Here is a 16,397-nt window from a genome sequence, read left to right as displayed (position 1 = left end):
TTTTGATCCATGGATTATTTAGACTTGTATTATATAGTTTTCTGAGATCTACTCTATCTCATGCCTCATGAATCAGTCTAGCTGGAGAGTGCAGGTACGATTGCTGGTCCTAAGTGAGCACTGAGCAATGAAACTTCTAATCTTTCTGATGGTTCTTTACTAGACTTGGGTTACTTTGTCACACCTATGTGCTGACCAATACTCAATAACTGAGTTCTGAGTTCTGTCTGTGTAGCTTTCTCTTCTCCAGTACTTCATCTACAACACTCTCGCTGCCTTTATCTTCCTACTCAGCTCCATCTTCTTAATTCATAGAGTCCACTGAGACCTGCCTAGGTACCCTCTTCTGTTGTTGAAGCCTGGACACTGTCTCAAGACAGTAAGCTGAGGCAATTATAGGGCTCTCATTATTTGTGTCCCATCTATCAAAGACCACTGCAGTTGATGACTTGCTATCCAATATCTTAAAACTTCTATTTCTTACATTTTATCTATTTTTTATTGATTTGTGTATGTGTGTGAATCTATTATCTGTTACACCAAGTCTAGATGATACTTAAAAAAATTATTACTTTATATAGGTAAACATTTTACACTCTAGTTTTTCAGGATATAATTAGTCATGTCAAAGCATGTTGCGGCAGTGCTTTTTTTTCCTTCTTTTCTAAAATTTAATCTCTTTTCTGAGCAGGGAAGTTTTAGAACCACATCTTTACTAACAATTAGAGCAGCAGTACTTTATATAAGTATTACATATTCTGGCTTTAAAAATATTTATATGTACAATCTCTTATTTTATTATCAATGGTCAAGGCCAGATTATTAAGGACAAGGTTGTTATTAAATGAAGCTCAAGAGTGACTTGACTTGCTCAAAGCTGTATAGTTTATAACCACTATAGCAGTAACAGCTGCCATTTATGATATACTTTATGTGTGGTCAGTGGGGTGCTCAGCACTGTATATACAATCTCATTTAATCATCTAAAACATTTTAGGAAAGTGCTACAATGGTCACTATTGTAGATATGAACAAACTAGAGCTCAGAAGACATGCTACCTTACCTAAACTCACACAGCTAATAAGAGCCAAGGCTAGGACGTAAACTCAGGCTTTCTACCTCCTAGACAATGATTGTAACTTTTATTGTTCTTTTTGTGGCAGTGGAACACTCTTCTGAGTCATTTGCTGCCTTCTGACTTTTTTCCTCATAACCTTAACTGGATCAACAATGACAGCTTATCTCTTTTTCCAGTGAACAAAATATTGTACATTCTGGAAATATTGTACATTCTTGGAAATATTGCTCCTGTACTATGGCTCATGAGAGGCAAAGACTTTTGCGGGTGATGCTTATGCTTAGGTGGCACTTATGCTGATGTCAGGGATATTACTTAAAGACAGATGACACTTTTGATGTTAAATTCATATTATATTAGGATCATTTTGTCATCAATTGTTATATGGATATTCATTTTTGAGTTCTACCTATCTAAAATCTCAACACTTACTAATCTACAAGATCTACCATTTCATATTCCTCCTCTTTCTTTATTTTTCTCTTTAAAATTATCACTGATACATTAATATATTTTAGTTTACTTACTTATTATCTAACTCTTTCACTAAAAGTTTCATAAACACGAATAGTTTTGTCAGTTTTGTTCACTACCATATCCCCCACATCTATTAAATAGAAACAATAAATATTGGTTAATAAATTCACATTTATATTTAGACAGTGTTGTTAGGATTTGTGTTATTTTAATAATTGTGTAATGGAGTAGAGAGCAATATCTGAGACTGAATTTTCAGATGCACTGGGATCTACCAATACATATTTTCACTGCTATTGGATGTATAATACCTGTCAAAAGAGGTTAAAGCCTACAAGAGGAAGATAAGATCATTACATGAAACAAATCTCAGAATTGTGGAGGAAGATCACATTTGCATGTAAGTGTCTCCTCTCTCTCCTGATAATACCATCAGCTGTTATGACTGACATGTTATGAAGGCATGAATCTTAATGGGGAGATAGCAGTGTAGTAGTTAAAATATCCTTTAGAATGCTGGGATTCAATTCTCAATGATTCCACTTACTTGCTCTATAAATATTAGAAGTCACTATTCTTTTATGACCATAATTTATATCCTGAAACTTCAAGGTATTCTTCAGCCCTGTGAAACTGTGTTCAAACATATTGAATGCAAGAAACTGGATGTATCTCTCTTGGGACGTCTATAGTTTTCATCAAATTTTCAATGTCTGTCAGTACTTAATATCCAGGGCAACAAAGACCAAATGATACTGTTACAAATAAATCTGCAAAAATGTGTTCATTTAGGTTGGCCTAAACTCCTTTAAGTCCAGCTAGAATCTTAATATTTTGGAAGCCCTTAATATTTCTATGTTTTTTTACTTACCTTCGAACCTACATAAACCAGAGTTACAAAACAGAGATAACTTCACTATGATTGCAATCACCTTTACAAGTTGAGGTTAAGTGATTTGCCAACACTAACATGACAGAGACAAGAAAACCTCATACATAAATTTATTTATTTTTTTTAAATCACATTTCATTGTCAGTAATACCTCTGTAGCTCTCTCATAGGAATGTGGATCTTTGAGAGTAAAAGCATCATGCCTTATTCATTTTTGTGGCCTCAGCATCTGGAAAGTGTAAAGCTAAAGCATGTACTACATGTTTAATATATATTTGGTGTATAATGATTGAGTTGAATATTAATCTGAGTTCTTCTGATTATAAATCCTCAACATAGTATCGTTTCATTATGTCACTTATCTTTTCATGAAATAAATCTAAAGGGGAGTCTCATTCCTTAGTTAATATACTTTTCTAGCATTTTCTCTTACTCAATATCTATCTTCCTTGTCTAGGGTACTATTAAGCAAACACATACCTATGTCATGGAAAGTAAACATGAATCAAGAGTCTAATAGAAAGCAAAATATATAGTTTGTTTCTTTTAAAAACATATGGAAACCAAAGATAATGTTTTAAAACATTTGAAAAAGTTCCTTATAAGTGTTTTATTTTTGAATAATCTCAAACAACTAACACCAGTAAGACTCCTACATTGTTTTCTAAAGATTTGATCATTTTTATGGCTACTCATTCCATTCATTCTGTCCCTTGGTATCTGTGCCAAATATTATCAAATTCTCAAATTTCGTATTCTCAAATCTTCTTTTTTTGATACATTTATACCTCTGCTGCATTTTCTGATCACATTCTCCTATTTTACGATTCCACTAAATTACTTTCTAACACATCTTTCAATCAGTTAAAGAGCATCCTTCCAATCTGGGAGCTATGCAATGAAAGTAAAGGGAGTTTATTGGCAAAGAATCAGCTTACCAGATGCAAAGAAAAGAAGCGAATAAAAAATCTTAAGAAAGAAGGAAAAAAGAGGGCAATAGTATCACAGATAATAGTAATATTGCTATGTTGATTTTTTTCCTTATGTAAATCACAGTGCAGCATCCAAGGAATATTGGCTAATGAATGTGTAAATGCTTTTGTGTTACATCTAAGGGTAAGAGCAAATCGTTTTTAAGCTTTTAAATATTCTTTCTTCCTTTTTTCCTTCTTTCCTCTTTTCTTTCTTTCCCCCTTCCTTCTCTCTCTCTTTCCCCTCTCTTTCCTTCCTCTCCTCGCCTCTCTCTCTCCCTCTCCCTTTTCCTCTCTTTCTCTCTTCTATTCTCTTTTTCTTCTGCACTTTTAGAACTACACCAATAAAAAGGTTGGGTTTCCAAATGTCCCTAAAGGTTGCCCAAAGATGTATCATGTGCCTGATGGCAAGAAGACATTCTTGAGAATGTTACAAAGTCTTGTGGGGCAAGTTCCATCAGACTATAAGTATATAAGCAAATATAGGAATAATAAAATTTCATTAACTAATGATGTTCTCAGACATTTGACTATAAAGAAGATTTATAGGCCAAAAAAAAAAAAGTATAACAAGGCCACTCTAGTGCTTCTAGAATAATTCAGATTATGCAAGATCCATTAAAATCCACATTATATAAATTCAAAGTAATTCTCATCCTAAATTTTTGACATTTTCTTACACAATGTCAGATATATTTATATTTTGTTAGTGAAAAACAAACTACTTTCTAAATGAGAAATTAAAAGGCATAACTCTTCAATTTCATAAGTATATTGAAATTAACAATTTCATTGCAGAAATAATTTGGGCAAACAATTATGTTTCAAATATTTCATGTTAAATTCTAAAAGAAAAAAACAGTATTATTAATTTATTTCATTTGAAAATGATACTATATGTGATTTGAAGAAAAAACAGTATGTTAGCACTTATTTGTTAATAAGGACACATATGTGTCTGTATTTTAAATTTCCAAATATAACAAAATATTTAAATTGCTCATATGCTTCTTAACATCTTATATATGAGGGATCAATTCTTAATTTTGATTTACTTGAAAGGCCATTTAATAAGTGAGTTTGCATTATTTAAAGTCAGTCATCAAAATGTCTACGATTGCAAAAATAGTAATGCTACTTACAGAATTATCCAGAATTCCTCTCACCACAGGTTATTCTTAAAGTTATTTGGTAATAACCTTAAGCAGCACTTGCAAATTCAGATAAAATAAAAACTTGCAAGTATTAGTTTAAAAACACAAAGTGATTTTATAGGGTAATGCTTTATTGAAATAATAAAGCACTTCTTTGTTTTAAACACAGAAATCCCTAATGTCTTTGTACTATGAATAAAAGTTAATTTTGAAAACTTTAAAATACCTATAATTTCCCATTTAACAGTAAATATTGCATGCAAAAGGTCTAGCAAAGCTTCTAAATAAGTATTAAAATGACCGACTAATCAGTAATTTGCATTGCTTCACAAAAAAGATTTGACAGTAAATTACTGGGTTTATAAGTGCATGCTACAGAATAGTATGCTCCGAGTCAATAAATAAAGTAAAATGCAATTACCCTAAAAGACATTTCAAGATTCTCTCCACCCCAGATATCCATTCCTGCATCGTAAGTTCCTATCTCTTCAAAGTAGTTTCTGTCAATAGAAAATAGGCCACCAGCCATAGTAGGGGTCCTAGTTGAAAAAAAAACAAAAAGAAAAGAATATCTTTTGAAAACAATGTGTGGAGTTTAATAAGACTGCAGCAAATATTTTTGAGACATTTTAAATTTAAAAAAAAATACTCAAAAATCTCAAACTGTAAACATAAAGCCAAGGTGTAAAAAGTTTTAAACTTAATAAATAGCATTTTAGTTTACTTTTTCTGTAAAACTAAATTTTACTATGTTTTTCTTACAGGTGATCAAATATATACATGGAAGGAATACCAGGCCCAAGATGAGGGCGTCTACATTCCTTCTGAAAGGAATTGTGAAGAGAAGTTAGTGCTCTTAGCACCCCTTTAAGAGATTAACTGGTCATGAAACTACCTGTTGTGATCTTTTGTCACCTAATTATAAATTATTTTACAGTGAACTAGAGAAGCCTATAGAAATGGTTTCTCTACGAAAAGCTCTATATTCTATTTAAATACGAAAAATATTAAATGCTATAAAATGTTTATAAGCAATAAGTATCTAACGAGAATTACAAAAGTATTTTTAACTTAAGAACTTTACATCAAATTGTTTATTCTTCTCTTTACATAATTGAAATGATAGAGTTAATCATACAACCCTATGAATAAACATAAATCCCATATGCTATCTGGAGGTTTAAAGGAAATTTAGCACATATTCTCAAACTTTTTCCTAGGAAAAAATTTCTCTTGAAAAACGAAGAAGTCAGATGTTAAGTTTTAAAAAGACTAATTATTAATTAATTTTAAAACATCATTAAGTCAATGGTTGATGTGTGAACTATACAAGTCTTTCTATACAAGCAGTGTAAATTGAAACTCAAAAAAGAAAATTCTAGATGTTCACGACTGGATCTATCCATACGGGCAATGATTATTTTTGAATATTAATTGTAGTGTAATGGTTTTCAGTGTTTGTAATACATTAGCAGCACCTGAGACACCTTTTAAAAATACATTTCCATGCTTGAGTACCATCTCCACAGATCCAGATTTAATGGACCTGGGGTGGAGGCAGACCTTTGGTATCCTGGAAAGTTCCCAGGTGATTCTAATGTGCTGCTAAAGATGAGAAACACTGATCTAATAACTTAGGTTTGGAATACTCATCTGAGATTGTTAAAACGCCAAATGTTTTGCTCTTGAAATTATATCCTCTTCCGCTACAGGACATGCTTGTGTTTTCTAACTGAACAATATAGTCACTGAAAAAAACCACCAAATAATATTGTACTTGGATTGTACTTGGACAGCTACCATATTGCAAAGTTCCCCATTCTTCCCAGTGCTCTCATGGTTTTGTACTCAGGTAATTAACTGTCCATCATTTAGAGTACCACAAGCTCGCTTAGTCTCAGAGATGTTTTATTACTTCTTATCTTGCTGGGTTCCTGTCATGAGCAGTATCACTGACCTTCTGAGTTATAATGAGAAACACTAACAAAGCTAAACAGATGGTAATTATGGTAGCCACAACCCTCACCTGACTGGGGTTTTGAAACTCTATGGTAATAACTATACATGGTATTACAGTTCTGGATACTCTAATATAATGAAGAACAAAATTGCTGCAATAATCCCATCATAATGAAATCAAATGCTTAAGAATGTTAAGTGATGCATTTTTAATGACCAGTTCAGAGTGCCTATCCACTTATCCATTTACTAATAAAGTGCTAATGCATTAAAGTTAAATATACATATTGATTTTCCTCTTGCATTTGATCATAATTGCTATAAATATGTGAGAAATGTATAATAAATGGCTACAATAAATTACATATATAACCATAAGAATGACTCAAATAAGTTTCACTTATGCTTGAAAAGTAACAAAAATAAGATTACAATCCCTCAAAAAAAAAAAAAAAAAACCTGTAGTTTCGAAGACAAATGTTCCTTGAGAGAATTTTTTATCTTTGCAATGTCAAATAGTCTAGGGACCATGCTTTAATGATAACTACACCCAAACCAGTGTTAAGCAGTATGTTATGCTCTAAGTCAACTGCTCTGTAACATTCTAATGAACTATTACATATGCCTGTGTGGACATAAGTGTTCAGGATGCCTAGAAAATTAAAAACTTTGATTATAGTTGAATTTGCTGAGATTATTTGCTTTTTAAGATTGTATTTGTACAATGTCAAGCCAACCAACTAATTCAATTAATTCTGGGGGAAAAAACATAATCAGCTAAATAGCTGTGAACATTACCTACCACACAGTAGGTAGGTGACGAATTGAGTTAATAGTAAGATAAGCATTTAGCACAGTGCCTGGTACATAATAAATATTTAATAAGGTTAAGTAACATGTCTTTGCTTTTGTTGTTGTTGATGTTAATCATTCAAATAAAAGTCTTGAGTGTCCTTAACTTAATTGTAGCTCCCCATAAACACACTCTCATTTTGAACTTCAAAATCACTTAGAACTACTTTATATTTGAGATATTGAACTCTGAAATCTGCCTCTCTGAACTCAAGTTTCTATCTTATAACCCCTCCTTTTTCAATCCAATAGAAGGCATTTTTTAAATCCTTCTTTGGTGACTTTGGTTCCTCAGCTATTCCATATTTTCACATAATAAACCCCTTCAGGAATTGTTTGCTTTTCTTCTTCCACTCCCTCTCTAAGATTCTGCCAAATCATGGAGAAACTAGCCTAGCACCCTAGGTTCTCTGTCTTTGCCTTATATAACCCAATTCTTGTTTTGTAAATATCAGCATCTGGGTAAACTTACCCCTTACTTCATCCATTTCTGCTCCTAAGACTCAGAGAATCATTGAAAAGGTAATAAGATGAGGTCACTGGTCGCACTAGAAGTCCATGTTATTGACTCTCTGCTTAGTCCACAAATTGCTAACAATCCTTTTATCTGTGTTTATTTGCTCACCCATCTCATTTTAACTGAATCTTTTCCAAAAGTTTTGGATGTTTCTCAAGAAACTAGAGATTAAGTCAATGCATAAAATCTAAACTTCCTCAATTATGAAATCTAAACATATACTCTCTCTCTAGAGAGAGAGAGAGACAGCTGAGGGCACAAGAGTGAAGATACATAAACATCTTAAAATGAAGATTATATACATAATCTTCCCTCATCTTGTCTTAGAGGAAAGACTGTCTCCTCAGCCCTCTCACTGTGGGCTAGCATTTAATCTTGTGCCTTCAGTTGGCTCTTTTCTGACTACTCTTTCAGCAAGTTGTTCACTGACTATTACATTTATGTTTTATGCCTTTGATTTCTAGATAGCCCTCTTGAGCTTACAAAACTGCTCAGTTATGTTCTACCCTAAATCAAAATACACCTTCACACTATCATACCACTCAATCAAACTAGGAACGTATATTTTCTATTCCCTTCACTAGTAACCTTATTGAAAGGATACTTTCTACATACCCCCTCAACTCCTCTTGACTTTCTAACTAGAATCTGAATCCTGTTCACTCCTCTACAACTTCTTTCTGAAAGGGCATATTGACTCTAAACTTCAATAGCTTTTCCTGAACATCTTTCTTTGAAAAAATTTAACACAATTCATCAGCCTCCCTACTTGAAATTCTTTTCACCTCTGACTCCTATTGCATTGTTCTAGAGATATTTTTCCTTCTACCAAAGAGATTACTCATGTTATGATTCTTATTGATGCCCCTTCCTCTTCCTTTCCTTTGCTGGTTGTCAGATTTTTAGTTAAGTTCCTGGTTTTACATCTGTGGCATGAGTACAATATACAATAATAGCATTGTTTTATAGATATATGCATTTAATAATCACCTTGTTTTGTCCCCAAATGGGGTCCTCCTAAGGGTCTCTCCATAACTTTTTTTTTTTTTTGTATACTCTTTACCTGTATAAGTATGCCTTGTCACCTCTATGAGGCTGACTCCTAATCTGTGTTTCTCTTCTCACTTCTTTCCTCTACATTGGTTATAATTTTCAAATTATTTGCTAGATGTTTTCTTTAAAAAAAAAAATCCTCTGACTGCTCAATGTGTTTAACATAGAAATGAGAATGTGTTACCTACCCGCTTCCATATCTACTTCTCTTTCAATGTCATTTATTTCCTTCCAGAGCGTTAACGTAAAATAATGAAAACGCTTTTCAGCACCTTTCTTTTTTGTGCCTAATTCAATCATTTTCCAAACACTTTCAATTTTTTCCAAAGTAGTTTTGACTCTAATCTCTGTTCTCTGTTATCACAGCCACTATCCAATTTTAGTCCTCTCATTTCTAACTAAGTGTTAATAATGGAATCTTCTTGCTTTTAGAGTCGGCTACTTTAAAAATTTATTCTATAAACCACAGCCAGATTAATTGCTCCAAATCAAAACTCTTCTGAAATGTTAACCAGATGTTCAAAAACCTGTTTTAAAGAATAAATTCCAGCTTCTTATCCTGGCATCTGGGATTTGAAATCACCCAATGAGCTACTCCATTCCTTTTAACTATTTCCCTGTATTTAAAGTGTTTAGCTGTTACTAGTAAATGCTTCATACTTTCTCACTTTGTTACGTATGTTCACACCCATTTGTCACTTGAATTTTCCTTTGTAAAATCCCCTTATATGTTCAAACTTGCTCTATTCTTAGGCTATTATGAAGGTTATATATTTCATGCATCCTGCCTGTATATAATCTTTTTCCTTCCAATTTGGATGTAATCTTCTCCTTCTAGCTTCTTCTATAGCACCCTATTTCTTTCTCTCAAGGCACTTGTCACTTCTTTTAAGTATTGTATTTATATCTATATACATTGTATGACTTCTGTAAGTATAGGCAATATATTAGTTGACTAATATTAGACTATTAATAGATATTTATTGAATAAATAAAATTTTAAAAATGAGCAATGTATTTCATGGCCACAAAACAATTTATTTGAAAGTTTAAACTATGTGCATTTTTATTTCTGAAATTACAAACAAAATTCTTTGCTCATATCTGCTTAATAGATGAGTAACAAAAATGTCTTCACTGATTCCAGGATTTTAAAAGGATTTATCATCTAATAGGAGTTTGGGGTGTTGAGTGTGATAGAATTTTGGAATTAAAGATGTAAAGCTTTGTAATAATGTAGCATATATTTTAGATATACAGAACTCTACAGACTTGATCAACCAAATTTAGTCACAATGTGTTTAAATCACTTGTTCAAGGACCCTCAAGTAATTTGTGTCCCAGTTAAGAAAATATTTTCTTTCTCTTCTTCTCTTTCTTCTCTCCCCACTTTCTCTCTCTGTCTCTCTGTCTCTGCCCCCGCCCCCTCTCTCCCTCGTCTCTTTCTCCCCCTAATCATCTACCAACCAGTAATATCTCAATTCATCTGTTTACCTTATACAGAAAATGGTCTGAGGTAGCTAATTAGAAGTACACTTTTCCTGATTTCAAGTTCCAAATTTATGCACCATGTTTTCCTGTGAATTTTAGCACTGTTCTTCAAAACAATTTCTTTCAAAGTTATTGAAACATTATTTCTTCTCACTATTTTTTTTTCCTTTGCTATATCAGAATTCTATGTAATCTTTCTTGGCAAATAACCAAATCTCTGGAGAAAGAAAAAATCTAAATAAGATTCGGGAGACTATAGTTCAGCTTTAGGCTGTTATTTGCATTCGCCAAATATCACAATATCTAGACTGTTAGTGTTTAACTTTGTATTAATAATATTTCTCATATGATAAACCATAATTAAGAGAAGTGATAAATATAAATATTTTATTATTTATACACATATGAAGCACGAGTAGTTAAAATATTCATATAATTTTGTTTTTTAAAATCATAAAATATATTGGCTTCATGTAGTTAAACATTTTGCAGGTTTAGAAACCAAAGAAAAATTAGATGCTGCGAGTCTCTCTTCTTCCCTCCTTATTCTGTACACTATATACAAATATAGAAAGCAGAAGAGAAAGAAAGCAAAGGCATAATAATTCTTTTATTGGAACAATAGATAGTCAAATGTTGACTGTGATTAAAGGTCTTTACAGATTAAAAATGGGAAGTTTAGTGGACTATAGCACACTATAAGACTCATTTGAAACTATGTTTAGGTGAGAAGATATAGCTTTCTGTAGAAAAGAAACTGTTATTGTTAACGGTTTATACTGGCTTTGGCTCTAACAAGAAAGCTTACTCAAATTCTGTTGAATCTATGGAACACAAACAGTTTCAAGCTATCTTTAAAGGATAAGAAAAAAATGTTTTGTTTAGTATGGGCAAATGGCTTATTTTTTTTTCTACCAAAGAACTAATTTACCAAAAGTATTGGAATCAAATGACTTAACCTATACTTAAAGACCTATACCCTCCAAAAGGAGTAGTTATTTATTTCCTTAACCCTTTTTCATAATCCTGATAACAACCTGATAAAACCCTAAGCTTCTAAGAGGCTGCATGGTAATTGGTTCAAGTTTTAATCTTTTCTTTTACTTACATTTTATGCACAAGAAGGATCAAAATGTGCAATGAGGCCAGCTGGAATCAGATGTTTTAAAACATTTTGGTTAATGTGATAAAATTATTTAGTATATTAATGTTATATTTAATTCATCACCTTGGAAACTTTCTATACTACCACTAATTTCTTCTCATCTCAACAGACAGCTAGGAAAGTCTTAGGAATTATCCTCTAAACCATTGGAAAGTAATATAATATAAATGTGCTATTTTTCTCCAAAGAATGTAGATTCACAGATTTCATTTGAGGTGGGATCTTTTTCTCTCAAAATCAACATATATTAGATTTTAACATGAGTAGGTAAGAATGTTGAACAGTTGAACATTCCAGAGTTCAAATATTTCTTTCAGCCTTTGTTCTGTTCACAACCTTGGCCTTTGTTCTCTTCATAACCTTAATCTTCCCTGTATGGTTGCTTTAGTAACTCCTATTGTAAAGAAGTGTCACAAAGACTTTGAGAGAATTTATCTATGCTTCTGTCCTCCAATTTAAGAGTATATTTTCACTAAACTGAGAAAAACCTAATGGAGAATATCTGACAGGTAAAAATTGAGAAATATATTATTAGTTGTTATTAAATAATAAGAAGCATTGCCTTATACTTGTATAACATTTTACAGAATAAAATAAGTGTTTTTAATTTATTATGCTTACTAGAGGAACTATAAATTGAAGTCAGTGACATTTTTGGGGGTGAAATAAATTGGCAGAAGGTGTCAACAATATTAAAACCTTTCATATTGTCTGATTGAATAATTCTAAAGAGATCACATTATATGCAAAAACTGTAGCTCAGAAGACACAATTGGCAAAAATAAATATAAATAAACTCTTAATTGACTTCAGACTATTAAAAATGAAGGAAAAACTAAGTAAATAATTGAGATATTAGCAGCCATTAAAATTTTTGTTCGTGAAAAAAATTAATGGCATAGAAAAATACTCATGATATGTCAATTTCTATTGTGGAGAAATGTATCTGGAAAGAAATATAACAATATACTAAAAGAGATGGCTCATTGGTGTTCAGTTTCATCATGTTTTCTGTACTTGTCACATTTATTTTTCAATGCATATATGTTACATTATCAGAAATAAATTTAAAATAATTCCTTTCAAATACATTTTTCATTTAATATTATGTAGCACTTCATGAGTTAAGCAAGGCAGGGAGAATATTTTTCCACTTAATAGTTGAGAAGACTGAGTAATTTCCCAATTGGAGGAGCATGCAGTAAAACCCAGATCTTCCTAAGCCAGCTTCAATGCTTCTTTAATGATATCAAACTTCAAGGATGCAGAAAATATATATATGTGGACATTCTATGAGTTTTTCAAAATAAAGGTGCAATATTATAATCTGAGGTGTTATTAATAGTTATTTAATCTTTTTTATAAATTCCTAATTTCAACTGAGAGAATAATAAATGTAATAATAATAAATGAGATCAGACAAATGTTTAAAAAAAAAGAGGATACCAAAGTAAGTAAAATGCATCAGGTATAAAAATTCATGGTTATGACTAAGTTTGATTTATTATGATAGCAAGAATTAGAAGAAATTGTAAAATCTTTGTTTTGCTTTAGAAAGACATTGAACATGGTACTCCAAGTTAAAATGCAGAAAGTCATATTAAGAATATTAATAATAACTAAATGTAAATGCATGCCTCCATAAGGTGACTTATGAAAAAAAAGTTAAACAGAATTAATAAATATCATAGGTTATTAGTAAAGAAATCTACTTTAATCATTGAGAAATTAAAGAAATTAAAGTAGAAACTATTTATGGAGGGTTATCTACGTGGAGTAATTAAGAGACTAAAACAATAAGATTAAAACTGGACTCTTTTCCAGAAGCACACATCGCTGTAGCAATTGACATAGTTTAACTGCTGTGTAGCCACATATGCTGGCCTCTTTTTTGTCCAGCATACATATGGCCAGTCCCAGACAGTGAGCAACTTTAGAGCAGAGATCGCCTTATTCATCTTTATATGTGCAGAACCTAGTACAGTCTCAGTGTGTATTTGCATATAGAATCAAACTCATCTCAATAGCTTGAACCAAATTAACTCAAAAGTTATACATATTAGAAAAAAATGCATAATACACTCCAAAACTAATTAAATGATTTGGGAGATTATCTGCACTACCAGATAATTGATGCTAGATGCTATTCCATTGGGTTACATATATGCATACTCGTACAAGGCTAATTTGTTTAATTCTTTAAAACTCGACCATTAGTAGGCAGTAGCCTTTAAGTCAAAGGTCACAAATTAAAAAAAAAAAAAAAATAGCCCAGTAAATAAGGTCAATATGTGAAGCTGATTAGTTATAATTAGCATATTTCTCTCACCTTTGATTGGGACGCACATACAAAGAAATATTTCTCCAAGTGCAAGAATGATGACAGATAGCAACTGATCCTCAGTCTCAGAATCAAGGACACACACACAAAAAGGAGCTTCAGGGACTGTGCTAAACTTTCACAGCACTACTATATGAGCAGCTTCTACTCAAGTCCTCCTGATGGTGTCTAGTAGGAACACTGGACCACTGTAGCAAGATCTTCTTGTTCTCAAGAATAGCTAGAAATCCTGACTTTTATTTAAAATACATCATTTTTTAAATGCTGATTTTTTTTAAAAATGCAAACCACTACATAGGCCAAGGAAAACACACCTACGAAACAATTTGATACGTGAGCTCCTAGTTTATGACCTCTGATGTAACAATTTGATTACTCTATTATTGCACAAATAATTGAGATATTCCTGAAAAGTCATAAAATTTGACTACTAAAATGTCAAGGAGAGTTTACTGATTAAAGAAAACTAAATACTCAGGATTCTCTGTGCTATTATTCCATGCTCATAATTTCAAAATACCAAGCATTTCACAAACTTCATTTATTATCAATGTGAAAATGTCAAAGCCCAGAGGTCAACAACAGAATTACAAGTATAACCAATATAAACTTTACTTTAAATGTGGCATAACTAAGGTTAGGTCACAAGTTCAAATTGGTTCTCTATGTACGCAGATGCATGATTGTATTTCTAAATGATGACTAACTAGCCAATTACAGTCACTATAAAGTTCTGTCTTAACTGACATTTTAAATGAAGCATTCCACTAAAAAAACTAAATTTCAACCTCATTTTAATCACTTTAGCTATTCAGAATTCTGTTAATCAAGTAGAGAGAAAAATGTCTTCAACACCTACAATGATTTATCTGTTTGTACAAATGTGAGAAAAATGATCACATCTTCAAGTAATAGATTATAAGTACAAAGAAAGTTCATAGCTATGCTGATGAAAATTACCTGCAGGCTGTTACAACACAGCCTGTGAATTAATTAACCTTTTGCCATAAACATCTAAAAACTTCAGCAAAGACAGGTTTCTCTTTCTCTTGCTCCAGCTCCCTCGGCATTTTAGAACATGAAATATTGTGCAGTTACTGAGAGAAACAAATAAAACATACTTAAATTTTATCAGCTGTCTGTTACTACAATGAAACCACATAAATGGTATTTAAAATATAGCAAATTGGATGTTTGAGCTTATGTTTTAGTTAATGAAAGATGAGAGAGTGTCTGATTTCTATATAGATCTTTACTTTCATTAAAGAGATCAGTAAATTCTTACTATAAATGTTGGCTCCCTCTTGATTATCTATCTTTTGACTGTGAGAAAATAAAGTTAAATAATGTTTTTGCCAATGTTTTTAAAAAAATGAGTACAAACTAGTATTCTTTTAAATTTTATTTTCAAATAGATAAATAGATTATCTATATTTGAGTGTATTGTTTGAGTATTTCGATAGTTTTCACTTGGGATCTGAAGCAGAAAAATCAGCTAACGCTAAATGAAACCATAATGTGGAAAAATAGGGTTTCTAATAAATATTGGTAATATGATCCACTGTGTTTCCTCAAGCTGTTAAAGGCAAGGGTCAATAAGACTTGGTGAACATGAAGATTACATGAAGATTTAGGGACTACTAAATTACTCTTTAAATGCTGATAGAGCAACTTCAACATCTTTTTGCAATTGTTTCTTTGGAACCACATTTTATTTTTCTCTTTGATATAGTAAAATCTCCTTAAGAGGGTTAACAGCTCCAATATTTAATCATTCAATAACAAATGACTGGGGCTGTTATCTTCCATTAGTGAGTTCTTAGAGTTAGTTTTAATGAACTCATTTTATAAGTGATCTCGCCAATGAATAAGTCATTCCCTCATTAGGTTAGGAGACACTCTTATTTAGATAATGGGTTATATATATTGTTTTAGAATGTTAGAGTATTTCTCTATTATTTCAACTAAAGGATGATTTGCCAAATTAGTCTTTAAGGAACAAAACTAGTGAACTCGCTCCCGAAAATGTTATTCAGTAAATCAATTTTGGTTGCATAAAATGTTAAAGTAAGAAGGTGAACATTTTATGTTAACAAAGTAGGTAACACTTATATAGACAACTAAAGATGCATATGATATTTTTCATTTTGTATTAAGGGCAAACATTTTATGAATAAATATTTCAAATTAAGTAGCTATTTTCAATAATTTTGGAACAACAAATCCTTCATAACTGTTAATATATTAAAATTTTCCAAATGGATCTTTCTTTTGTATCTGCCAGAAAGATAGTTCTTTAAGATTGGTAAATTTAGAATATTTACCAGACCATTTTTGGTTATTTCAATTTTGAGAATACCTCTACTGTAAAACAGACACATTTAGGTGATAGATGATAGATGATAGATAGATAGATAGATGATAGATAGACACTTTATATATATAT

The 16,397-nt window shown here is 31.6% G+C and overlaps 1 protein-coding gene across 4 annotated transcripts in view; it reads right to left on the bottom strand.

Annotated features, from left to right (window-relative positions):
* The window catches only part of GALNT13 (polypeptide N-acetylgalactosaminyltransferase 13), a 431,664-nt gene that overhangs the window by 155,908 nt on the left and 259,359 nt on the right, over positions 1 to 16,397 (bottom strand). For all 4 annotated transcript variants that reach the window (XM_006921079.1, XM_006921078.1, XM_025039467.1 and 1 more), the window contains one exon: positions 4,995 to 5,112. In XM_006921079.1, coding sequence (XP_006921141.1) covers positions 4,995 to 5,112 — 118 coding nt within the window. The remainder of the gene's footprint in view (positions 1 to 4,994; positions 5,113 to 16,397) is intronic.

Source organism: Pteropus alecto, unplaced genomic scaffold (genome assembly GCF_000325575.1).
Source record: "Pteropus alecto unplaced genomic scaffold, ASM32557v1 scaffold3, whole genome shotgun sequence".
Lineage (NCBI taxonomy): Eukaryota > Metazoa > Chordata > Mammalia > Chiroptera > Pteropodidae > Pteropus > Pteropus alecto.
This window is presented reverse-complemented; position numbering and strand designations above follow the sequence as displayed.